Raw genomic sequence first — 25,018 nt, 5'->3', positions numbered from 1 at the left:
AGTTGTAATGCTGTTATCTTACAGGTCTCTGAAACTGTAGCACAGAGGAACAAGGGAACATTGCCTCAAACCTTTCCCACACTCATCTGTCTGGTATTCACTTCTATGTACAGGTTTTTGGTCACAGCAAAGCCAATGGGGAACCTACCTGGGCTTTACTTCTAACTGCTGCCATTGCAGAACTGGGAATCCTTATTGCCTCCCTGGATCTCGTGGCTCCAATTCTTTCCATGTAAGAGCCAGTTATTCTCTTCATTTGTTGTTGCATATGTGAAGTCTAGGTTCATGGGAATTCCCTGGTGGACCAGTGGTTAGGACTCCATGCTTTCACTGAAGGGCATGGGTCCAATCCCTGGTCAGGAAACTGAAATCCTACAAGCTATGCAGTGTGGCTAGGGAAAAAAATGATGGGCGCAGTGTGGTCTCATCTATGTTTTTAAAAACATAATTAACAGAGTAAATATGCAAGATGTGCTAAATGTTAGCAGTTATGATTGTGAATTTCCTCCCAAGTTTTTTTTTTCTATACTTTTCTGCAAAGAACAGATACTATGATAATTTGAGGGGGAAAACTTTCATTAAAGCTTAGCTTATTTTCTGGCCCCCTAGGTTATTTTCAGTATGCTGAGGATAAGCATAAGATGACTAAGACACAACCTTAGGGAACTGATGGTAGATAAAGAAACCAGTGATCCTTGTCTAGTGTGATGAATACTGTGGTCAGGGTGAACACTGCATGCTCTATAAGCTCTACAGTGGTGCACCTAACTGGACCGAGAATCAGGAAAGGTTTTCTGGAGGAAGCGATGCTTATATCATGAAGTGAAGGGGTGAACGAAGGGGTGAAAGAGAATGTGTGTGAAGGGAATGTGTGTGAAGGAATTGAGAGATGAAATAGTGCAGTGCATTCAGAGAAGTGGAAGTCTGACTTTGAGAGTGGAAGGTGCAGGTAGGGTTAAGTGCAGAGCAGGGAAGTAAGCAGAGGTGGATCACAGAGGACCTGAGAATAGTGGGTAATCCTTTGAGGACAAATGGTCATATTTCTATTTCATAATGATGAATTCTGTATAAAAGATAGGTTAGGAGGAGGCCAAAATTGAGCTGGAAGTTGGAAGCTTCCAATGCCAGTTGGAAGCTTATTTAACTAATCCAACAAAGAAGAATTGAGAGCCTGAACTATGCTGATAGAAGTAGAGGTGGAAAGGAGAGGGGAAAAGTTTATAGAGTTTTGTAAATAGGGGGAATCCATAGGACTTGGTAAGTGAACTTGGAACAAGGTTGAGTAGTGAAGAGAAAACTGAGTATTATCCCAAGAGTAACTGGATAAAAAGTGGTAGTGTCTTTCACTGGGTGAGAACTTAGGAGGTTGAGCAAGTTTGTGAGGAGGTGAAGTTTTTCTACACTCTAGTCTTACTCAAATGCTAGTGGGCTAGAACAAAGGCTTAAATACAGCAAAGCTCTCTAGTTATTTAAAGTAATCCTTGCAGAATTATTTTACAATAATAATCATTCCTCATACTTCTTTTATTCTGCCAGGTTTTTTCTCATGTGTTACCTCTTTGTGAATTTGGCATGTGCCTTGCAAACATTGCTTCGAACACCCAACTGGAGACCCCGGTTCCGCTACTACCACTGGTAAGTCTGCTTTTTTCCTTCTTCCCCACATTTGGAGAGAACTCATCATTGAACTTGAAAGCTAGGAGATTCTGAACTCTCAATCCAGTTTTTTTCTTGGCCATCTATTTCATACTGTCTCTTTTAGCTTCCTGTGTTCACATGAATTTCTACCATCCTACTATGTTTTTTTAGTACAGAGTTCAGGCTCTCATTTCCTCTTTGTTGGATTAGTTAAATTTAATACCCAGCACAACCAAAAATAAATAGATAAATAAATAAAATTATTTTTTTAAAAAAGAGAGAGAAAAAGAACACATTCAAGTAAGTTTTTTTTTTTTAAGGAGTATGAGCCTATGGCATCAGATGACCTAAGTTCAAGTTTAGCTCTACTATTTCCTAGCTTTGTAGCTTTCATCAAAGCACATAACCACATAAAATTTCATTTTATTCATTAATAAAATGGGACTAATCATATTATCTATCTCATAGGATTGTTTTGAGATAACCTAAAGTGCTTAGCACAGTGCCTGGTCCGTAGTAAAGCTCTTAATGAAATGTTGCTACCGCTGTTGCTGTTGTGTTCACATCTCAGTCCTTAAAGGAACTATCACATTTTTAGCCACCATCCCATTTCTTTTCTTTCATAGCTAGAAGTTCTTTAATATGTCCTATTATATACTTGTTTATACATTCCTCTTTGCTGACATTTTCCTTGATCCCTTTCTAGCTTCACTTACCACAAGTGGGTAGTGATGTGACCTTTATCTGGCACAATTTTAGATCGTCAACTGATCTTAATACCATTAATCCTCTTTCTAGATTTAATGTTAGTTAAAAGTCCATTATGAACGTTTTTTGTGTTACCAGTTGCCTTTGTGTTTTTTTCCTCTTTCTCTTTACACCCTATATTTTCATTTCATTGGATCTAATCTTCCCCAGATTAACAAATGCTCTGTTCTTTGAAATTTGTCATACAACTTGGTTCATTCTTTATACAGAACAACTTCAGTAAATGTAGTTGTCTATCTAATTTATTTGATCAAAACAAGAATTTCATTATTTTCTTTCAAGTTCCCTATGTAAAGTAAGGAAACTAATGGCAGATTTTTTTTCAGTGGGTTCTGCAGGTATGCTAGTAAATTTTCATAAAGTTTTTAGAAATAATCACATGAGATGCTTTTTTTCTAAAGATCATAGAGTTATTAATAATTCTGACTACATGTCCCATCCCTGCTTTGCCATGCAGGTATTAATTGTTCTCGTAACTGCAGATGACTTTTGTAGCATCCCAGTTCATTTATATATTTTTCCAGCAATGGGAAACATCAGCACTAAGGAGCTTCCCTGTGGCTCAAACAGTGAAGAATCTGCCTGCAGTGTGGGAAACAGGGTTTCAATCCCTGGTCAGGAAGATCTCCTGGAGAAGGGAATGGCAACCCACTCCAGTATTCTTCCCTGAAGAATCCCATGGACAGAGGAGTCTGGTGGGCTACAGACCATAGGGTTACAGAGTTGGACACAACTGAGCGACTAATACTTTCACTTTCTTTTCAAGGATGCTTTGGGGCTCAGTGCAGATCTACTGCTTGTTGCCAATCCATGATAAGATAACTATAAAAACTAAGAAAAAAGGACTTCCTTGGTGGTCCAGTGGTTGAGACTATGTGTTTCCACTGCAGGGGGAATGGGGTCAATCCCTGGTTGGGGAAACTAAGGTCCTGCTTGCCTCACGGCACAGCGCCCCCCTCACCCCCCGCCCCCCCCCCCCACACACACACAGGAAAAAATGTTTAGAAACTTTTATACCAATTTGACATTGGCACGGCATCCAAACATATAACATTTTTTTCTAGTAATTCAATTTTACTGCATTTTACAGAGGTTCTGTCTACAACATATTGGAGTTTTAAAAAATGTTTCACCAGTTTAAGAAGCACCTCTGTCACAGGCTTCTCTTATAGCTGCTTAGAAAAAAACATTTTTTATTTGTTTTTGTCTTTGATTTTCTAGGGCACTCTCTTTCATGGGAATGAGTATCTGTCTGGCTCTGATGTTCATTTCTTCCTGGTATTATGCCATCGTAGCTATGGTAATAGCTGGTATGATCTACAAATACATTGAGTACCAAGGGTGAGTCTGTCGATGCAATCTTGATCGATGCTAAAACTATGGAAACTGGCTAGTTTGGTTAGAGCCATACCAGTGAAAGTTACGTTAGGGATCCAGATAACTTCATCTGTACCTAAATTTTGATCATAAGGGGAACCTATTGAGAAAATATGGATCAATGAAAAAATAAAAGGAGGTACTGAAATAATACTGATTAGTATTAAACAAATATAAATATTCTTGCTTATCTCTTCAGACAAGGAATTGTGTCTGAGATGAAAAAGAAATCGGTCCTGAATAACTTTGTAACAACTTCATTAACAACTTGCCCAAATTAGGAATAAATAACACTCTGATTTAGATTATGTTGAGTTTTGCTTTCTCTGCATTATATTTGAAATAATTTGAACTTTGGATCTGTAGTAATTTCCTAATCCAAACTGCTATTTAGCATTCTTGCTTTTCAACAGTTACGTCGCAGGACAAGTGAGTGACCCTCTCAGCCTTCATTCTGAACTGTTGTACAGTGCAGTGTGTTCATAGAGGATGGTGTTGATCTGCATACAGTGGGTTCATTGTGTTAGTAGTGAGCATCAGAGAAGTAGCTAATATAAGTTTTAATCGACATTGTGTGTATGCTACTTTTAAATAAAGTAAACTTCAGCTTTTGAAATTGTACTTGCTAGATTTTAAATCTGTCTCTGCTCTTTTCGCCTCTTTCTCTCAGAGCTGAGAAAGAATGGGGTGATGGTATCCGCGGGCTGTCCCTCAGTGCAGCCCGATTTGCTTTGCTTAGGCTGGAGGAAGGACCGCCACACACTAAAAACTGGAGGTAAAGAAAAAATCAACAGAATTGCCACACAGAATTGTGTACTTCATTGATTACAGCATAAGGAAATCATGTGACCCAAGGAATTCATGTAATGGACCTGTTTTGACTGATTCTAAATCCTTGATCTCTGTGACTTTTTAGTTGTATATGATCTAGACTTCTACCCTTTTCATTCTTCAAGACTGATCAACTTGAGATAATACTGAAAAAATTCAGAATGACTATATAGCCTCCTCATTTTCTCTAATCTCTTCCTTCTGTCAAATTACATGTCTTATACAGATCTTCTAAGTTAAAGGGGAGGATTGTCATTCTGTCCTCAGATTCAGTGTTTTCTCATCCCACCGTCCCCCTGCCAACCTCCCTGCAGGCCTCAGTTGCTTGTGCTGCTGAAGCTAGATGAAGACCTCCACGTCAAGCATCCTCGCCTCCTCACCTTTGCCTCACAGCTTAAGGCAGGGAAGGGTCTCACAATTGTGGGCTCTGTCATCGTCGGGAACTTCCTGGAGAACTACGGTGAAGCGTTAGCTGCTGAGCAGGTAAGGGTCAAGGCTTAATGACCTAGTAGAATGTAATTTAGCTTATGGTTTAGCGCAGCTGAATCACAAGACCTCAGATTTCTAAGTTGATCCCTTTCCTGAGCAACCTAGGAGGTGTCCTTCTTGTGCTGACTTGTATGGTCATATTCACCAAATAATAAAGTGAACCAGAAGATAATAATTTATTCTTCCCATTTAAAAACTTTCTAAACTATAAGACTATCAAGGCTATGCACCATTTCCAAATAGACTCCAGACACTGACTCAGCCCTGAGAGAAGTCACATAAATAAATCATCCCTTGAACCATGGTGATAATTTCTCTCAATCTAATTGTGACACCAAGGAGCAATTAGCACATTTTCTTCCTCTTTACTAATCTTAATACATGGTAGCAGAACCAGGATTCTTTTGCCAAGTCTGATTAGCTTATGGGAATTAAAGTTCTTCCTGAAGAAGAAAGTAGTTTCCATTCTAATATTTATTATAAGCAATAGATAGAACTACCTTGGGGAAGTTTCAGTTGCATTTTAAAAATTTTACTGAGGGACTTCCCTGGTGGTCCAGTAGCTTCGACCCCATGCTTCCAATGCAGAGGGGCAGGGTTCAATCCCTGGTCATTGAACTAGACCCACATGCCACAACTAGAGAAGTCTGAGTGCTGCAGTGAAAATTTACCAGCACAGCATAAACAAACAAGTAAATGTAATAAAAAAAATTTTTTTTAATTTACTGGATTTCATTTTTTAATGAAATGAAATGTTTAGCTTTGAAACACTAAAACTAGAAGTGCTGAAGAAACGTTAGTCCAGAATGATCATAAAAATAAATAAAAAGCACAGTATTAGAAATCAAGAGACACTGATTAATCTAGATACACCCTGACTTAATCTGTGCCTTTGAGAAAATCATATCCATTTTCCATACCATTATTCCCTTCACCATTCCACCAAGAGAGTGAAGTAAAAGAAATACAAGTGTCATTAATAACCACCATTAAAATATCAAAAGAAATGTGAAAATAGAAACAAAAAAATAAAACATACCTGAGAAAATTCTGAAGTGAAACTGAATTGTCATATTGAATTTCTATTAATATGAGTCAGTGCAAGACTGACACTGGGGAAGGAAGATTATGTTCACACTAACCCTGGGCCATTAAGGAATACTGAATATTTGCTTTGTGAAGATCCCTGTTCTCAATTTGTTTGGTATGTTAGAAAGAAAAGCAGAAGGGAGGGAAATGTAGAGGAGCTACATGTAGACAACTATCTACGTGTGTAATAAGCACCTAGAAAGTGAAAAAGCAAAGGATAATAAAATTTCATTGGGATAAATTAAACTTTTTAAATTGTTCTGTACGAGATACGATCTTATGCAGAGTTTGCAAAGAGGAGGGGAATATAATATGGATAAGAAATAAGAAGTTAAAAGACCCAGGATAAAGTAATCCAATTTTGAGGTTCTGGTTCTCTCTTTCAGACCATAAAGCATCTAATGGAGGCAGAGAAGGTGAAAGGATTCTCCCAGCTGGTGGTGGCCGCCAAACTGAGGGAGGGCATTTCCCACCTCATCCAGTCATGTGGCCTTGGGGGCATGAAGCACAACACAGTGGTGATGGGATGGCCAAATGGCTGGCGCCAGAGTGAAGATGCTCGAGCTTGGAAGACGTTTATTGGTACAAAGCACTTCTTGTACTATTTTGAGGGCCCAAATAGAGGATATACTCTGACCCCATGCTCTAGCCTCCTACAGTAGAAATTCTGCCATTGCTGAAACATAGCCTTATAAGGACACCTAAATAGCTGTTGGGCTTCCCCGGAGGCACAGTGGTAAAGAATCCACCTGCCAATGCAGGAGATGCAAGAGACGCAGGTTCAATCCCTGGGTTGGGAAGATCCCCTGGAGGAAAAAATGGCAACTTACTCCAGTATTCTTGCCTGGAAAATTCCATGAACAGAGGATCCTGGTGGGCTATAGTCTGTGGGGTCAAAGATTCAGACATGACTGAGTGACTGAGCAGACAGCACAAATAACTATTAGTAGTAACAACTAATTCTTCTCACCTCCTCCAGCCTCACATAATGTTCATCAGTTGTTTATCTTGCCAAGTCTTATGTTAGGAATTATCTCTGAAATTGTCATATTTCCATGTGTGATCTTCCACATTGGCATTCTCAGGAGTTGGAGGAAGTGTTCTTCAGCATCAAAATCTCCCAAATTCATATACTCCCCCCCTTAGAAATATAGTAATCAGAATACAGCTCGTGATGTAAATCATGGTTCTCAGTCTAATTCTGTTAGCTGTTCAGATCTTTATTAATAATTTTTGTTACTTGATTTGGTATAACCTACTGTTTAACCAGGACACCCTACTCAAAGGACTATAAAAGGCCATTACCCTTTCTTTGCTGACGTGGTAGGAAGCAAGGCAAGCCTGAAGATTCATCTCTGCTTCTCCCCAATTCTCTATTTTTTCTCTAGGCACAGTTCGAGTGACAACTGCTGCCCATCTGGCCCTGCTGGTGGCCAAAAACATCTCCTTCTTCCCCAGCAACGTGGAGCAGTTTTCTGAGGGCAACATTGATGTGTGGTGGATTGTGCATGATGGGGGGATGCTCATGCTGTTACCATTCCTACTGAAACAGCATAAGGTATTTTGACACCTTTTTTAAAAAAGTCTCTCTCCCTCAACTTCTGTCCTGGTTGGTTCACTAGACAGTTTTTTTCTTTCATTCTATAATGTTGGGGCTTAGAAATGTTGGGGATTATTTTTGGCCTTCCATGATCCCAGATTCAACCTTATGAGAAATAGTTTTCTTTGTAATTGATATCTAACCATCTCCAAGGGAAATTCAACAAGTTTATTAAGCTCCATATGAGCCCTTGTGAAAAAACATTAACAAGTGAACATGTCCTGTTAAAAAAAAAAAAGAGTAAAGTGCTGGAAACCTAAGGGGTATGTGTGTCTTGCTCAGCCTTTGGTAAGACTGAAATTTAAAATAGTAAATATAGCCAGTTTCTGTCTTGGCTTGGCCCACCTCTCCCTTGAGGTATTTTTTTTTCTGTTCTTTCTGTTCCTTCCTTAATACACTTTTTTTTGCCACAGGAAAAAAAAGTAAACAGTATAGTCTGCAGTGTCATTGGTATGCTATCTGACTAAAGCATCTATTAATGTATCACATTCTGTCTTTTCTATTTTGCCAGTTTTTTCTTGTTATTAAATAAGAACTCTTTTAAACTGTATTTAATGTGTTTCATAGTCAAACTTTTGCCCAAGTACAATAATATAGCAAGTAAGAAGCTAGGAACAAATACCCTGATACTATTCAAGGTTGTTCTAGGCAAAAATGCCTTTTTCTGCTTCCTTGCATTTAATTTCCCATGTATATATGGTACTTTCTCAGGTGTGGCGAAAATGCAGCATACGGATCTTCACAGTAGCCCAGCTAGAAGACAACAGTATTCAGATGAAGAAGGACCTGGCCACCTTCTTATATCACCTTCGCATTGAGGCAGAGGTGGAAGTGGTCGAGATGGTGAGAGAGCTGAGTTTGAGATCAGAGAAGCTACCTTTCCTCCATGTCCCACTCTGTCATTCTAGAATCTCTTCTAGTTTGGGAATTTCTTCAGCTGCAAATGTGGATTAATCCCTTAGTTCCAACAAAACTCTAGTATATTGATCTAGATAAGTATAGGGCATATGTGGTGTGTATTTGGTGGCGGTTTTTTTTTTGTTGTTTTTTTTTTTTTGGTGGTGGTTTTTAGTTTTGCTTTCTTGTTTATTATAGTCCTTACATTTCTGCCAGATTCTTTTCTTAATACAGTTTTATTAAGTTTCTATTCATATATTCATGCTAAAGTCACACATAGCGTTTTTGTTTTTGTTTTTTTTTAATAAGCTGGCAGTATTAAAATAACAGGATTTTGTGTCTTGTGTTTCAAGAAAACACGTATGTAATGGTTAGATTGTGGGAAAGACTCAGAGCTCTGGATTTGATCTACAGGCCACAGTATTGTTTTATGCAGCTCAGTGACTGAACAAAAACTGAAACCCAGGTTGATAGTGTGGTGGTTGCTCTGGTTTAATGAGTGAGTGGAAATGAAAGCGCGTGTCTCTTGCTCCTTTGTGCTCACCTGCGTGGTCGGCACGGCAGCACGACAGCGACATCTCGGCGTACACCTACGAGCGCACGCTGATGATGGAGCAGCGGTCCCAGATGCTGCGGCACATGCGCCTGTCCAAGACGGAGCGGGACCGCGAGGTGAGGCGGCCGCGGCCCGGCCCGGGAGGCCTTTCACTGAGGGGGTGGGGTACTCCTCTCACAGCACGACGGGCTCTTCCTTACTTCCGTATTAGTTACTCTGCAGTAGCCACATTTTAAAATAATTAAAGATGATGCATGAGAGAAAACGGGTGTAGGATCGTAGTTGTGTCGGGCCTCCCCAGGCACAGCTGGTGAAAGACCGGAACTCAATGCTACGGCTGACCAGCATCGGCTCTGACGAGGACGACGAGACAGAGACTTACCAGGAGAAGGTGCACATGACGTGGACCAAAGACAAGTACATGGCGTCTCGGGGGCAGAAGGCCAAGTCAATGGAAGGGTTCCAGGACCTGCTTAACATGCGCCCGTAAGCTTCCCACTCAGACCTAACAGTGTCGCCATTAGTGCCACAGATGGGACTTTGCCTGGGGACACGGGATGGGATCTAGTCTTCATCTCTCTCCAGATCCAGCCTTCTTTCTGTTGTTTGCCTATGCATACCAGCCACCAATTAATGTTGTACACAAACCATCTTTCTTCCTGTCCAAACTGTGTTCCTGGTATAAAACAAGCAAACACAGAATGAGAAAACCCATGATATCAATATTATAAGGCAGTCATTTGTTCATTATGTTACTCATACTCTAAGCAAAAAACCAAATTTTTTAGAGTTGACAGTATGCCTTAGTTTTCTCTTTGCCATAACCCACTTCTGTTTCTAACCCCTCACCCTCCCTTTCCAGGGACCAGTCCAATGTGAGGCGGATGCATACAGCAGTGAAGCTCAATGAGGTTATAGTTAACAAGTCCCATGAAGCAAAGCTGGTTTTGTTGAATATGCCAGGGCCACCCCGAAACCCTGAGGGTGATGAAAACTGTATCCTTTCTGAGAGCAGAATTGCTGGTAGGGAAAATCTAAAATGTGTTTTAGATGAAACACTAAGTAACTATAAAGGTCACTGTCTATGACTTCCTCTCTTGAGAAGGGAAGACTGTTAAACGTCTCAGGCAAGGATCCTTACTAACTAGTGATACTATGCTTCTTCAGGGGAGTTGGGTGTAATGTTCTCTCTGAACCCTAAACAGATTTTTTAGGTGGTATATCTGCACAATGACTTTTAACATTCAGTATATAGAACCATTTCTTATCATCCTAGAGATGGAGCACCATATCCTTTCTCCTCTCCAGGCTCTTCCCACTTCACAAAGTCTCTCTCTTTTGGGTGAAGTTAGGGGAGAAGCAGTTAAAGGGGAACTTCCTCTAACTGAGGGGAAAAGACAAGCGTTCATCCTCATACTCTAATTCCAGGACTGTTTTTATGGGACCTCTTCAGCACTGAAATAGCAGAGACTGGTCCATTTCTACAAGTACCATTAAGTAAAAGAGGTTAAAGGAAAACAGAGTAAATCATCTGTATTTCAGTGAAAAAAAGAAAAAAGTGGCAGGGAAAAAAATGTAACTCCAGGAGCTGCACTTGGAAATTACTTGGATTCTCTCTTGGAATCTTACAATCTATCCTGTTGTGGCTTTTTCTCCCTTTTGGCTTATTTACTGTGTACTAATAACACATTACTACTTGTGGCTTTCCCCCATTTTAAAATAACAGGAAAAAAATCTAACAAGTGGGAAAGAGTTTTGCATTAATATTATTTATGCCAAGAGACTAGATCCCCAGATAACTTCACAGAACTGAATTGAATCCAGAGTTCAGACTTCTCTGGTTCTAACTATGTAATAAAGCCTGTTGATTTTTCAGCTCTGTAGTCAGATAAACTCAGATTATCATGATGCCAGGTTGTAAAGAATGCTCTTTTCCTACTTACTTGCCTCCTTGACAATTTCTGAAGACATGGAGTTCCTAGAAGTACTCACTGAAGGACTAGAGCGAGTCCTTCTTGTCAGAGGTGGTGGCAGTGAAGTGATCACCATTTATTCATAATCTACTCCTGAATGACTCTGCTTGGCTTCACCTTCTGAAAAGGATTCTATCCTCCATGGAAGTGCCAGCTCTTCATTACCACTCCCATCAACTAGAGACCTGTATTCTGTATACATCACGCTGAACTCTTAATGAGCTGAACCTCAAGTCCTTGTGCAGGAAAGTACAAACCGATCTGTTCTTCGCTACCATATGACCTGCTGTCCTTAAAGAAGCAGATCTTCCCTCAACATCAGAACAGTGCTCAAGTCCTACAAGCCATGCCTGTACCAGATGAAGGCAAGTTAGGATAAACAAACTAAACCAATAAAATAAACTGGTAAAAGAGATGCTAGAAATTCAACTGAAGTCAAAAGGCAAACACACAAGTACACATCTAACATTAAAGACGAGTCTTAGAAGTCATGATTCAGTGATGACACCGTGGGGGTAACAGCCAGAGAGAGACAGCCTCATCATACTAAGGAATTCATGGCCAAGTACACGGGGATCTTACATCTTCGTGTAGGTAACTGTGGCAGGCCAAGATGAAAATTTTCATCAGTGCATCCACTGCTCTCCAGGACTCTTAATTTTATATTAGGGTACTAATATGTAAAAACTGAAACATGAAACTGCAGCCTCTACTTCCTCCAAAACAAGATTCCCCCAAAATACGTTTAGGTACACATACTGTATTATATATTTCAGCTGTTTTTCAAAACCCATTCTGTGGTTAAGATTGTAATATAGGCACTGTTACCATGGAAATTGTTTTTTAGAAGGTTGAGTAAAAATTCTTTCAGGTTCTTTTCAAATGGACAAACTAAGGGAACCTCAAAAGGTATCTATCAAGATCTGGATACATACAGTCTGTAGTTACCTATGTGATATGGGTAAAATACATAAGCTGTTATCCAGGAAATATAGATGATAATGCATATTGACCAACAGATCCTCCTTTCCTTCTCCCTTTTATGTCCTCTGGGTTACAGGCACACGTCAAAAATCATAGGAACAAACGCTAGGAAGACTGGCAAAAATCCTTCCCTAAACCTTTGGACTATCCTTCAAAGGGGGAATCCAGCAGTGGAATTTGAAGTTTAGAGCCATACTCCTTCCATAGTGCCAAAGTTACTGAGCTGCTGCTATTCTTACCTGCTTCACTGAAGTGGTGTATAATTGGCAATGGCCTGATTCAAGAAACTTCTTTAAGAAACCTGTGGACTTATTCCCAAAGCCATAGTGAAGACTTGAGGCATGCGCCTCAGTGCTCAAAGTTACGAGCATTTTTTTTTTTTTTTTCAATTCTTCATTCTGACTGCAGAAACTTGGATCTGAACTAAAAAATTATCCAAGTTAACAGTCTTTTGCTATTTCAGTTTCATTTTCAGAAAGCTCAAAATGTGTCAAGAAAATACTTGTGCAAACTTTGCTTATTTGCTAACTTAATGATCACAAAACATCTGACTTTCAAGCATAGGGAAGCTACCCTGTGTGGCTGAGTGGTTATTTATGTGACGTCTTCATTTATTTTACAGGATAGATAGGGTATTTCAAGAAACTATCTTGCCTGTATTCATGGCTGCTTTTGAAATTCATTTTATGAATGATAAATAGTGCCACTCTTTGATTACCAGTAGGATATGGAGCAAGCTGCTTTGTTCCATGGTCTGCAGACTATTCTGACCCTTATGGACAGAGGAGAAAAACCCTTCAATATGACTTAGGAAATTTGAGTCATTTTGATTTATTCCCTTTCCTCTTCTTTAAATGTCCAAGCGTAGTCAGGTAGCATGTTATAAGTCTTTTGTTTTTTTTTTCCTGCTGCTTCCTGCAGAGGGTAGAAGCATTGTTTACAACTTCCATTGCAACACTCGATTACTAAGTTGAGTCCACCAGTAGCAGAACAAGTCACCGAGGACCCAAGCTATTAAAGACCCATGCTCTAAAGTCAGCTTGCCCAGGAATTCCTTTATATTTACACACACCCTCTGGCCAAAGTGATATATGTATATATATTTTTTTTCATATAGAAAAAATGTGGGCAGAAAATAAGGTTAGTTTTTAGAAGAGCTTTTTGTGGCTGGAGCTCTGTAAGAATCCTTTAAAGGTATAATGGAATTAGTGGCTGCTAATATAACCCCTACTGTGCCCCTAAAACAATCACTGTTACATGGGGAAGTGGTTATTGGGCCAGATTTAAACTCATCTCTGTCTAGAGCATTTCATGTCTATACGTCACTTATGTTGTCTGCAAAGTGTCTTGTCTCTTAATCACTGCAAATAAAGCAATACTGAAAACTTGACGAGAGAATGCATCTTAGGTGCGGAGGCTTTGTGTTTTAAGCAGGAAGAAAAAAAAGGAAAGATATCTTCCTGCTTTTTGAATGAGATCCAGCTTTTAAGTCTTAGCTATGACTTGACCAGGGCAGGTTATGACAATATTCATTTTCTAATTGCTGGCCCTCTGCGTTGCATAGCTATCTTAAAACTGAACTTTGAATTGCAGCATCTGTTTGACAAGTTCCCAGTTCTCCCGGGGGGTAAGATCACCACTTTATATCTTCCGTTGCCTCAGACTCCTGTTGCCCCAGTGATCCTGCCAATCTTTACTTCCCCAAAGGTGTTAAAAATCCATTTTTGTGGATATTAAAGTAGCAATTACACTGTAAGCATTTTATGTGCTTTTTTTGGTCTGGTTTATCTTCATCATGTATGATCTGAATTCACATCTTCCATAAGTATCTCCAACAGAATTTTTATGTCCCAGCTTGTGTTAAATAGAAGTGAAATATTAAGGAGAATAGATTTAAGGAAAACGTGTGCAACTTTTTTTTAAGTATTGTTCTCAACCATTTAATTTATTAAAAAGAGATGCTGCTGTGGTTCTTGATTTAGCAGCAACCATTCTTTTGTTTACATAGTCATGGTTTTATTTGTTGTTTTGCTCTATACTGGAAACATAAATAAAGTTTTCTACCTTATTTTCAGTCAAGAGTTGTGGTATAGTTTTTTGTGTTTGTAGTGATGAATACATTGTCTTTCACCATGGAGAAAGGAGCTTTTGGTTCTTTTCAGCAGGAGATAATGTTAAGGGTTAATAAGCGGAGAAGGAGCCACTGGGCATAAAGAATCCAGATATATAGGTACCAGGTTCTTCTTATCTTAAGTTCACAAAAGCAGTCCTCCTCCACTGAACTCCATCCTCTGAGAAATGAAAAAGTAAATAGGTTAATGGTGAATGAGTGTTGAAATAACTTCCTGAATTGAGTATCTACTACTTTAACCACAAGCTTGATTTTACTTTATCTTTTAAGAATAACAACTCTCAAATTCCTAATGGATCTTATTTAAGAAATGAGCTCTAATACCAACTGTGATCCCCCACCATCAAATGGGTCAGCTATTTACTGTACATTAGAGCTGCCCCAAATTTAACTTTCCTTTTGCCTTACCTCAGGGGGTTCAATGAAGGCTAACCAATCTGATGCATGTGTAGGCAACAGTCCCATTGACTGGCACTTATAAACAGCCAATGCCAAACCCATAAGGTTCCCAATGAGATACACCAAACCCTGAAGAAACTTCTGGCTTGAACTTTCTAGCATCTTGAAAGCTGTTGGGGTAACAGAAAGTGTCAAAAACCAAAACAACTTTTTCTTCAGTATGAATCAGGCCATATATTAATATAAATAATACAAACAGCCCCATACTAAGATAGCAAATAGAACCATTAAAGGTGAACAAAAACCCACAAGCACCATTTTCCGCTCCATGCCACCACCCTGCACACACTCTTACTGCAACTAGCTAAGAGCAAGCTGTGCCAAGGATTTACAGTGGGTTTTGCCAAAGAATTTGCCTGTGATTCTTAAAGCTTAGTTAGGGTGGATTACTATTTCAAGAACACTTACTGGCAAAAAGAAAAAAAGAATACTTACTGGCTGAAATGGCCATTAGTGCCTGAATGGGTCGCCAAGCCATCATACACACCATCATAGTAGGGAAGATGGAGATAGTATTGCCTGCCATGTACATGATGAAGAGGTTCATAGGAATCTGTTTCAGGGGACCCAAGGCAATGTCCCAGCAGCGCTAAAACAAACACAGTTTTAACCACTGATTACTATCCTTAGTTCCACATTTATCATATCACTGACGTTAAAGTCAAATGAACACAACTCCCAGTTCTCTGCTTCTGAGCTAACTCCTCAAGTCCACCACCTCTGCCCTTCTCTCACTTTGCCACAGGAACCTTGCTCGTCTACTAAAAATAAGGCATCTTCACTATTTTATGTTTTTCCCTATGGGTTTTCCAGATACCATTTTTTCCCCATGACTTTAGGTAAAGAAAAGACTTCCCTACTTTTGTTCTTATACTTATGCACCTATCATTGTCCCATCTACAATTGAAGAACTAGATAAAATCCGCATAATGGTAGATCAGCACACCCCATTTACTAATAGAGCAGACAAATCAAGATGTGTAAGATGTGAACGACATTATTAACCCAACTGACATACAACACTGCACCTAACAGATACAGAATTTACATTCTTTTCAAACACAGATGGGACATGTACAAAAACTGACAACTGAGCCATGGAGAACATGTCAATAACTCTCAAAGAACTCAAATTATACAAAGCATATTATTTGGTTATAATGTAATTAAGCTAGAAATCAGTAACAAAAATTTAACTAGAAAATTTTTCCTATGTCTCAGAATGAACAAATGTGCTCTAAATGATCCACTAATCAAAGTAGAAATGTCAGTGGAAAATAGAAATATTAACTGATAACAAAAATACCATATATTAAAACTGTAAGACCCAGAGCTTTGAGAAATTTACACCCTTACATACATATTAGAAGACTAAAAGTATCTAAGCATCTATTTCAAGAAATCAGAAGAAGAATAAATTAGACCCAAGGAAATGGGAAGGAAGGAAATCAAAATGAGAGCAGAAACTAATGAAATTTGCTCTACATCAAGAAAGCCAAAGGGGCTTTTTGAAAAGCAGTATTAAGGCTGAGAGGAAAAAAAAGTGCCAGGCACTGTTGCAGGCACTTGGAAGACAAACATCTTGCTCTCATAGAGCTTAACAACAGTGAAAAGAGATAATAAAATATATGAATGATATGGAGAAATATAAAGTAAGAAAATAAGACAGGGAGTGCCATGAGGATAGACTTCACTACAAAAGTAACATCTGAGAAACATAAAGGAGATGAAACAGTGAATCATAAAGGAATCGGGGAAAAAGGAAGAACAAGTACAAAAAGCCTGAAATTGGGTGCCTTGCATATTTAAGAAGCAGCAAGGCCGCCATTCTGGGGACAGGAGTGAACAAAAGGGAAAGTGGTAGGAGATGAAGTGACTTAGACCAGGATGATAGATTAAAGCAATAAGAAATAAGATTTTCAATCTATTTGAACCAACAGACTACTCTGACAGATTGGATGAGTGGTATAAGGGTATCAGAGTAGAAAAAGGACTTCAACTGGAATGCGCTGCCCCAATAGATAATTTTCAACCTACTTTATTCTACCTTATGTTCAACCGTCTTCTATTTTTTCCAGTTAGCACTTTTGGAGCTGATACAGTCAACTAATGTAACACTTATCTCAAACAGTTTAGCTACCAGATATTCGGGATAAGGGCCATCTTCAGTAAGAAAGATATCCATGTGCTGCTTGGAAGAAGAGATAGGTGTGTAGCTCAGAATTGGCCCAAGGACTATGGTTACATCTATACCTCTGTACCTTCTCCACTAGGATCCGGTCTGTCTCTTGAACGCTGGTATCAGGCACTTGCTTGTCCAAGTAACCAACTGGGTACAGCGAGTCTCCCTGGCCACCGCCCCGGTCACTTCGGCCCCTACAGACAAACAAACAAACAAAAACTAAGGCTGTAGCCTCCCACACTTCATATCCCACATTTCCAGTTCTCATCATAGGAATAAAGATCCTCAGATGCATCTACCTATACTAGACCAAGCCCTCCCGCGGTTTCGTCAGATCCTGGCCTACTGGTAGGGATAAAATAAGCATCCTTTGGACACAGAAACCTCCACGGCAGAGACGCCGTTAGCTCCCCAGGAGTCGTCTTTTTACAGAGTTGTGCCTGAGGGCTCAGGTCCTATTCCTCCGGGGTAGTTATACAGTGAAAGCTCTGATATCGAGCTTTGCCCAGCACTTCACCTGCTGCCTCCTCCAGGTCCGCTCAGCTCAATCGCCCACTTGAAACGCCGGCCTCGGTTAGCCACCAGGCTCCCTTGGGCCGTCATGGCAACGGCCGCCTACCAATGCGGCAAAGCTCTGGACCAAAGCGTAGCCGGATCTCAAGCCCAAAGCCGTCGGCGACTTCTTGGGTTCACTCTGTAAGTCCATTTCCGGCGCCTAACTATAGACGTCACTTCCGCCCCGGAAATTGTCCAGCAGCCAATTGGTGAGTGAGCTTGGTGCTAAAGGGACTGTTGCGCCTTCTCTGCTTTCGGAAGAGACTTTCTGGGTGTTCCCTGACCTCTGAGGTGCGGTGTATGGGACAGAGGAAAGTCTATACTGACTCTGCGTTAGAGGTTGAAGCCAAGAAAGTGAAGTGAAAGTGAAAGTCGCTCAGTCGTGTCCGACTGTTTGGGACCCCCATGGACTATAGAGTCCATGGAATTCTCCAGGTCAGACTACTGGGGTGGGTAGCCTTTCCCTTCTCCAGGAAATCTGCCCAACCCAGGGATGGAACTCCGGTCTCCCGCATTGTGGGCAGATTCTTTACCAGCTGAGCAACCAGGGAAGGCCAAGAATAGTGGAGTGGGTAGCCTACCCTTTCTCCAGCGGATCTTCCCGACCCAGGAATCCAACCGGGGTCTCCTGCATCGCAGGCGGATTCTTTACTAGCTGAGCTACCAGGAAAGCCTCGAAGGCAAGGGCTTCTGCAACTTTTACGCCTTCTTGGGACCACAAGTTCAAATCTCTGCTTATATCCGTATGGTCTCTGTTTATATGCGTGGTGAAACCACGCATTGTGTGACTTTGAGCGAGTTATTTAGTGGCTCCTGAGTATTGAATGTCCACTGTATTCCAGTAGCTTTGTGTTTATTCTATTCTTTAATTCTCACAGTAACAATGCGTCGTAGATAGTTCTATCCCTGCCCTGCACAAAACCTGGGAGGCCTGTGGGCGTTTTAAGATTCTTGGGCTTGAGATTCAGTTTCGCTTTGAGTCCTGGCTTCACTACTTAATTGTGTGACTTTGGGGCAAGTCAGATTCTTTGTTTTCAAACCTTTTCATGCGCACCTGCTTTCAATTCTTGTTCTGAGTTTAAATGGAGTGCTTGCCACAAATGCATTCCATGTCTTTTATTTTAACTTTTATCTATTTATTTTTGGCTGTGCTGGATCTTTGTTGCTGCATGTGGGCTTTCTGTTATGAGGAGCAGGGGCTACTCTTCTGTTGCGGTGCTCTGGCTTCTCACTGCAGTGGCTTCTCTTGTGTAGGAGGAACTCTAGGGCCCAGCCCGTCTTCAGTAGCTGGGAATGGGCTCAGTAGTTGTGGTGCAGGGGCCTCATTGCTCCTTAGCAAGTGAGATCTCCCCTCATCAGGGATGGAACCTGTGCCCCCCCACCCCACCCCAATGGCAGTCTGACTCCTAACCACTGGGCCAGCAGGGAAGTCCTGTGTTTTTTTAGCATCACTAATCTCCAACATTCTTCCTAGTGATTGGGTTTTATATTTAATTATATGCCTATATCATAATTAAACCTATTACCGGGTATTTAAGTTGTTTACTGTTTTCTTCCCCTTTTATAACCAATATTGCTGCCATTGTCCTTCAAATCATACACTCCTTCCCTTTTAAAGTACTCCTCTGCTTGGTATAAAATTTTTTAGAGTGCTCATGTTCATGCTGAGTGGCTCAGTCTCATTCAACTCTTTGCGACCTCATGAACTGTAGCCCGCCCGCCAGGCTCCTCTGTCCATGGGATTTTTCCAGTCAAGAATACTGGAGTGGGTTGCCGTTTCCTCCTCCAGGGGATCTTCTTGATCCAGGAATCAAACCAGCATCTGCTGCCCGGCAGGTGGATTATTTACCACTGCACCACTTGGGAAGCCCCTAATAGGATACTACAGATCTATTTATTTCTTTATTCTAGGAATCTCACAGTGTTATTTGCTGAAATGTGTTCCAAAGAACATGAAGCTATTGAGATTGAACTGAGGAAAGGTTCCAAGGTCAAAAAAATTCGAGATATAGTATTCTGCACATACATCCCAGAGATTCTCAGTGTTATTAGTATAACACTAAAACCACAAGAAGTGATGCAGTAAAGAAACTCCTTTCATTTTGTTTTCCAATCTGCCTGAATGAGAAATCTCTCTCTCTCTCTTTTTTTTTATTACATCTGTTAGTTTCCAATGGAATCAGTGTTCTGTAGAACACAGGGGGCTACCTGTGTGCTCGAATTCAAGAGAAAGGTGAAGTCAGTCTTTAACAATCTAACTGATATTCTTAAAAATTGTTAGAATATCATGAGAAATAATAGATTTTTTATGGAAATGGAGTTTCAGATTGTAATGAAACTTGTGTGGATCCAAGTTTTTGCACAAAAATGCGTTTTACAAGAAAAGTAAAGGGAAACCTATATTCTAATCCTGACTCCAAATGAACTCCTAAGAGAGGAAGGAATTCTGTTGGCCTTCATTTCTTCATGTATAAAATAAGGGACTTATACTAGATTACTTCTAATGGTAACTTCTAGTTTTTTTGCATATTATTCTTTCATAGATGGTATATTCAAAGAAAACAGACATTGTAAACACATAAAGGAATAATGGGATTTCAGATCATTTTTTAAAATTGTACTTCTCATAGTGTTCCTAATTCTCTGCGTTAGGCAGCTACCACTTTTGGATTTAGAAAAAAATAAATGTTATTAATTATAACATGACATGATTTTAAACCTAAGAGCAGGATGATTCAGAGATTCACCTTGAGAGCCCTTTAAAAAATCCTGATTTCTTGGCCACACCTAGAGATTTTACTTCATCTGCTTTTTTTTTTTTTTATGAAGTCTCTGAGTCGTGCCCGACTCTTTGTGACCCCATGGACTGTAGCCCCCAGGCTCCTCAGTCCATGGAATTTTCCAGGCAAGAGTACTAGAGTGGGTTGCCACTTCCTTCTCCATTCATCTGCTTAGGGGGGATCAAATGCATCAGTGTTTTTTGTGTGGCTCTCCTGGTGATTCTACTTTGCAGCAAGGATTCAGAACCACTAACTTAAGAGTGTTTCATTGCTCTAAAATGATGAGGTTTGAATTTACACAGTAGTTTAAGCAATCATTAGTTTTTGAGAGCCTCCTTGTATTCCTCCCCACTGGGAGAAATTTGAATTAGAAAATAATAGGAATACTGAAGCTGTAAAAATAAATATTAAACTTCCTTTACTCTGTGGCTTTGAGCAAATGTTATTTTAATTGAAGAAACTATGAGAAGACAAACCATGATTCCACAGGTCGTATGAGTTGCCTTGTCTACTTTTACAATTTGTGCCACTGTACAGTTTTGGCATTTGTGTTTGTGTCTTCCCGTCTCATCCCCAAACACCTCTTGACGGGTCTGGTGAAGTGAAAGTCGCCGAGTCATGTCTGACTCTTTGTGACCCCATGGACTACACAGTCCATCTCCAGGTCAGTATATTGCAGTGGGTAACCTTTCCCTTCTCCAGGGGATCTTCCCAACCCAGGGATCGAACCCAGGTCTCCCACATTGCAGGTGGATTCTTTACCAGCTGAGCCACAGGGAAGCCTTTAAGGGTCTAAGCAGCTGACTGTTTCTAATACCTCATGCCATTTTCTTCAGAGCATCTGCATTTGGATTAAAACGAACAAAGAAATCTTCTGTTCATACAACCAGATTTGTAAGAACGCATCCCTCTAAAGGAAGAAGTTCTACAGCTACCTCTGAAGTTTTTGGTCTATGCCATTTTACAGTGTCTCTATTATAATTCTATTTGGCTAGCCTCACTGGTTCAACCAGTTCCCCCAGTGTTTTTTAAAAAAAGCTCCTAAGCCTTTTAGCAGCTTCAGTAAAATGGGCTTCTATTGCAATCTCTAGTTATTTGTGTTATTTAACTCTACTATCATTATTGTCTTCTGAAAAGGAACACCTTACTATTATACCATTCATGGTACACTTATTTCCATGTCAGTAATAGGGTTTTAACAGGACAAAAATTTTTTTCTCCATTTTGTCTGTTTGCATTTTCAAACCCCTTTATCAGAAAAAAATATATGTATTTTTGGGGGGTAAGATCCTACCTTGTTAGTGCAGATTGGGTTTCTGCATCGTTTCTGTGCAGATTATGGTTTTTTCTGTTTCTGGTTCATAGCTGTTTAGTGTCATGAAATGCCCCTGTCAGCAGTGACATGAATTAATATGGTGCTGGGAGAAGAGGCTGGCTAGTAATGCCATTCTTCATTATCAACTACCTTTCTCATTTCAAGAGGACGGTTGTGAAACTCACATTTTAACAGGTTTCCATTATAGCATTTCCCTCCAGCACTTGCTTAGGGAGTTGGGAGGATTGCCATTCCCACAGATCCATTAAAGAATAAGAATGACAACCATAGTATGAGTCATAATGATACATCCCTGATGGCGTAACATGTTTCTTCAAGCTTGGTTACTCTGGATTCATCTGGTGGTCAATTTCGGGTATGTTGGAAGTGGGGTAAGCTGTCTCTACATCCAGGATCTGAATGACCAATCCAGGTCCTTTGTGGCATTTTTTATGTGCTAATTTTTAAAAAGCTTCAGTTGGTTCCATTGTAAAGCATTGTTTTATAGCCTGAGTTTTTTATAAGGAGAATTGTTATGGACTGAATGTTTGTGTCCTCCCAAAATTCATATGTCAAAGCCCTAACTCCCAATGTATTTGAATTGGGGCTTTTGTGTGTGTGTGCTAAGTCGCTTCAGTTGTGTCTGACTCTTTGCTACCCTACAGACTGTAGTCCACCAGGCTCCTCTGTCCACAGGATTCTCCAGGCAAGAATACTGGAGTGGGTTGCCATGCCCTCCTCCAGGGGATCTTCTGGACCCAGGGATCAAACCCTAATGTCACTCTGTGCCTTGGCAGGCAGGTTCTTTACCTCTAGCACCACCTGGGGCTTTTGTGGGGACAAGCAATCAGGGTTAGATGAGGTCATGAAGGTAAGGCTGTCACACTGGGATCAGTGTCTGTGGAAGAAGACACACCAGAGAGCTTGCTTTCTCAGTCTGCCATGTGAGGACGCAGTGAGAGGTGGCTGTCTACAAGCCAGGAGGGGAGTGCTCACCAGGAACTGAATCAGCTGGCATCTTGATCCTGGACTTCTCAGCTTCTAGAACTGTGAGAAAATAAATTTCTATTGTCAAAGCCATACATTCTGTGGTATTTTGTTACAGTAGCCCCAGGCAGACTAATAAAAGGGTGAAGTGGGATTCAGAAGACTTGAAGGAGAATAATAAGTACCTTTTGGTGCTTATTGAAGTTCTTTTGAAAGATAAAGTCATCCCTTAAAACATAAAATAAATGTAAGATTGTTTAATTTGTAGGAGTTTATTACATCAATGAAAACATATTATACACTGTCTACTGTCTTTTTTTTTTTTTCCCTCACTTAACCCATATTGCTGTTACTGCTGCTAAGTCGCTTCAGTTGTGTCCGACTTTGTGTGACCCCATAGACCGCAGCCCACCAGGCTCTTCTGTCCACGGGGTTCTCCAAGCAAGAATACTGGAGTGGGTTGCCATTTCCTTCTCCTAATCCATATTGAGTGTCTTCCATGTCTGTCAATCAAATCTACCTCATTCTTTTTAAAGGGTAGAGAGTATACATGGCATAAATGTATGATAATATAACCAGTCCCTAATTGATGAGCATTTAGGTTGTTCCCATTTGTCAGTGTTATGGGGGAAAAAAAAAGTTACTATGAAAATATCCCTGGGTACTTTGTCAACATAGTTCTATAGGAGATTCATACAATTAAGGTCACCTGCCACAGAGGTTACGGTTACAATATTAATAGATTCAAAAAGGCCCTTCAAGATGTGCTAATTGGTACTTTCAAGAGTTTGTGGACTAAATTATTTTTAGTTTTATAGTGAGTTATAGAGTGTCCCCTCCAAATTCACATCCACCTGGAACCTCAGAATGTGACCTTAATTGGAAATAGGAACTTGGCAGATGTAATTAAGATGAGGTCATACTGGATCAGGGTGGGTTCTAAACCCAATAACTGATGTCCCGGTAAGAAGAGCAGGCACACAGATACATGCACAGGGTGGAAGTCCATGGGACAGTGGAGGGAGACGAGTACTGAAGCTACAAGTCGATGATTGCCCCAGCCGCCAGAAGCTAGGAAGAGGCAAGGAAGAAAGATTCTTGTGTAGAGCCTGCAGAAAGATCATGGCCCTGCCAACACCTTGATATTGGTTTTCCAGCCTCTGGAATTGTGAGAGATTGTGTTTCTGTTTTGAGCTACTCAGGTTTCTGGTACTTTGTTACCGTGGTCCTAGAAACTAATACAAGTTTCCTTCTGAAAGGGGTTCCATTCAAATGAATTAAGCTAACCAGGGCTAGCTCAAGTGAGAAATAATCACAAATACTAAAAGAATATTCCCCAAAGCTGCCAAATCAAATCCTAAACTTTAAAAATTTTGCGGTTTTAATTTCCTAATTGCTATAAATTAGCAAAGTGTTTTTTTTATTTCTGTATTTTTTAAAAAATGTATTTATTGTTTATCTGGCTGTGTTGGATCTTCGTTACATTGGGCAGGACCTTTCATTGCATCACATGGACTCTAGTTGTGGCTTGCAGGCTCAGTAGGTGTAGCATGTAGACTTAGGTGCTTTGTGGCATGTGGGATCATAGTTCCCTGACCAGGGATTGAACCTACATTTCCTACTTTGCAAGACAGATTCTTAACCACTGGACCATCAGGGAAGCCCCAGTAAAGTTACTTTTAAACATTAATTATATAAAAAAAAGACACTTATTGTATAAAATGGAAAATACAAAAAAGTTAAAAAGGTAGTAAATCCTACCATGCAAAAAAGTGATAACAATTTTCATAGACAGTTTGATTTAGACTCTCTCAGACTTTTTTTATTTATAATTTTACTTATTTAACATATATTTTATAACATGCTATTCCATGAAGGGCCATATTTTTATTTTTATAAAAGGTAAAGGACAGGCAAAGGAAAAAATATGGCTAAATCTTTCAGGTTTTTGTTTCTGTTTTAATTCTCTGATGCCTCTGACAGATGTTCAGGTTCTGTTGCTTTTATCCAGCCTTGGCTGAGATCGTGAGGCACTGCCACACTGCACTTTCTCCCTGCCCCATTTCCACAGTCCTCCCCACCCAGCCTGCAGCTGGAGCCACATGCCATTTCCCAGGACTGGGACTGGTCCTGCTACCCTTTGTAGATGAGAATAACGCTGTAGAATATTTGTGTCCTCCCCTTTAAAGGATTCAGAGTTCAGATAACTTTGGTTGCACAGGTAGCTCAGTAGGTAAAGAATCTGCCTGCAATGCAGGAGACACAGGAGACATGGGTTTGATCCCTGGGACAGGAAGATCCCCTGGAGGAGGGCGTGGCAACCCACCCCAGTATTCTTGCCTGGAGAATCCCATGGACAGAGGAGCCTGGTGGGCTACAGTCCATAGGGTCACAGAGAGTCGGATAT

General features: G+C 40.3%; 2 protein-coding genes across 4 annotated transcripts in view; one reads left to right on the top strand and one right to left on the bottom strand.

Moving 5' to 3' along the window:
* The window catches only part of SLC12A6 (solute carrier family 12 member 6), an 86,757-nt gene extending 72,476 nt beyond the window's left edge, over positions 1 to 14,281 (top strand). For both annotated transcript variants that reach the window (XM_061157652.1, XM_061157653.1), the window contains exons 14-25: positions 114 to 232; positions 1,537 to 1,635; positions 3,628 to 3,747; positions 4,454 to 4,558; positions 4,929 to 5,097; positions 6,579 to 6,774; positions 7,581 to 7,750; positions 8,504 to 8,635; positions 9,254 to 9,361; positions 9,547 to 9,731; positions 10,108 to 10,241; positions 11,213 to 14,281. In XM_061157652.1, coding sequence (XP_061013635.1) covers positions 114 to 232; positions 1,537 to 1,635; positions 3,628 to 3,747; positions 4,454 to 4,558; positions 4,929 to 5,097; positions 6,579 to 6,774; positions 7,581 to 7,750; positions 8,504 to 8,635; positions 9,254 to 9,361; positions 9,547 to 9,731; positions 10,108 to 10,241; positions 11,213 to 11,304 — 1,629 coding nt within the window. In that variant the 3' untranslated portion in view covers positions 11,305 to 14,281. The remainder of the gene's footprint in view (positions 1 to 113; positions 233 to 1,536; positions 1,636 to 3,627; positions 3,748 to 4,453; positions 4,559 to 4,928; positions 5,098 to 6,578; positions 6,775 to 7,580; positions 7,751 to 8,503; positions 8,636 to 9,253; positions 9,362 to 9,546; positions 9,732 to 10,107; positions 10,242 to 11,212) is intronic.
* On the bottom strand, positions 8,972 to 17,679 carry EMC4 (ER membrane protein complex subunit 4). 2 transcript variants are annotated; one of them, XR_009695154.1, is made up of 6 exons: positions 17,492 to 17,679; positions 17,054 to 17,168; positions 15,228 to 15,381; positions 14,742 to 14,902; positions 14,267 to 14,493; positions 8,972 to 9,921 (listed from the first exon to the last, which is right to left on the bottom strand). XR_009695154.1 is itself a non-coding variant. In XM_061157654.1 (5 exons), the coding sequence occupies exons 1-5, from the start codon at positions 17,575 to 17,577 to the stop codon at positions 14,458 to 14,460; spliced, it is 552 nt and encodes a 183-aa protein (XP_061013637.1). In that variant the 5' UTR covers positions 17,578 to 17,679; the 3' UTR covers positions 14,116 to 14,457. The 2 variants fall into 2 exon arrangements, 1 of the variants encoding a protein (XP_061013637.1); XM_061157654.1 differs by lacking the exon at positions 8,972 to 9,921 and having other exon boundaries at positions 14,116 to 14,493.
* Between the last annotated feature and the right edge of the window lie 7,339 nt (positions 17,680 to 25,018).

Source organism: Dama dama, chromosome 12, assembly GCF_033118175.1.
Source record: "Dama dama isolate Ldn47 chromosome 12, ASM3311817v1, whole genome shotgun sequence".
NCBI lineage: Eukaryota > Metazoa > Chordata > Mammalia > Artiodactyla > Cervidae > Dama > Dama dama.
Note: the sequence above shows the minus strand (reverse complement) of the source record. Positions and strands in the feature narration are given on the sequence as shown.

Coding starts and splice junctions, on each gene's coding strand:
- EMC4 (XM_061157654.1), bottom strand. CDS start 17,577: ATGACGGCCCAAGGGAGCCTGGTGGCTAACCGAGGCCGGCGTTTCAAG. Junction 15,382..17,053: donor ACCGGATCCTAGTGGAGAAG/GTACAGAGGTAT, acceptor TGTTTGTTTTAG/CGCTGCTGGGACATTGCCTT. Junction 14,494..14,741: donor CCTTCATTGAACCCCCTGAG/GTAAGGCAAAAG, acceptor TTCATTTCTCAG/AGGATGGAGTTCAGTGGAGG.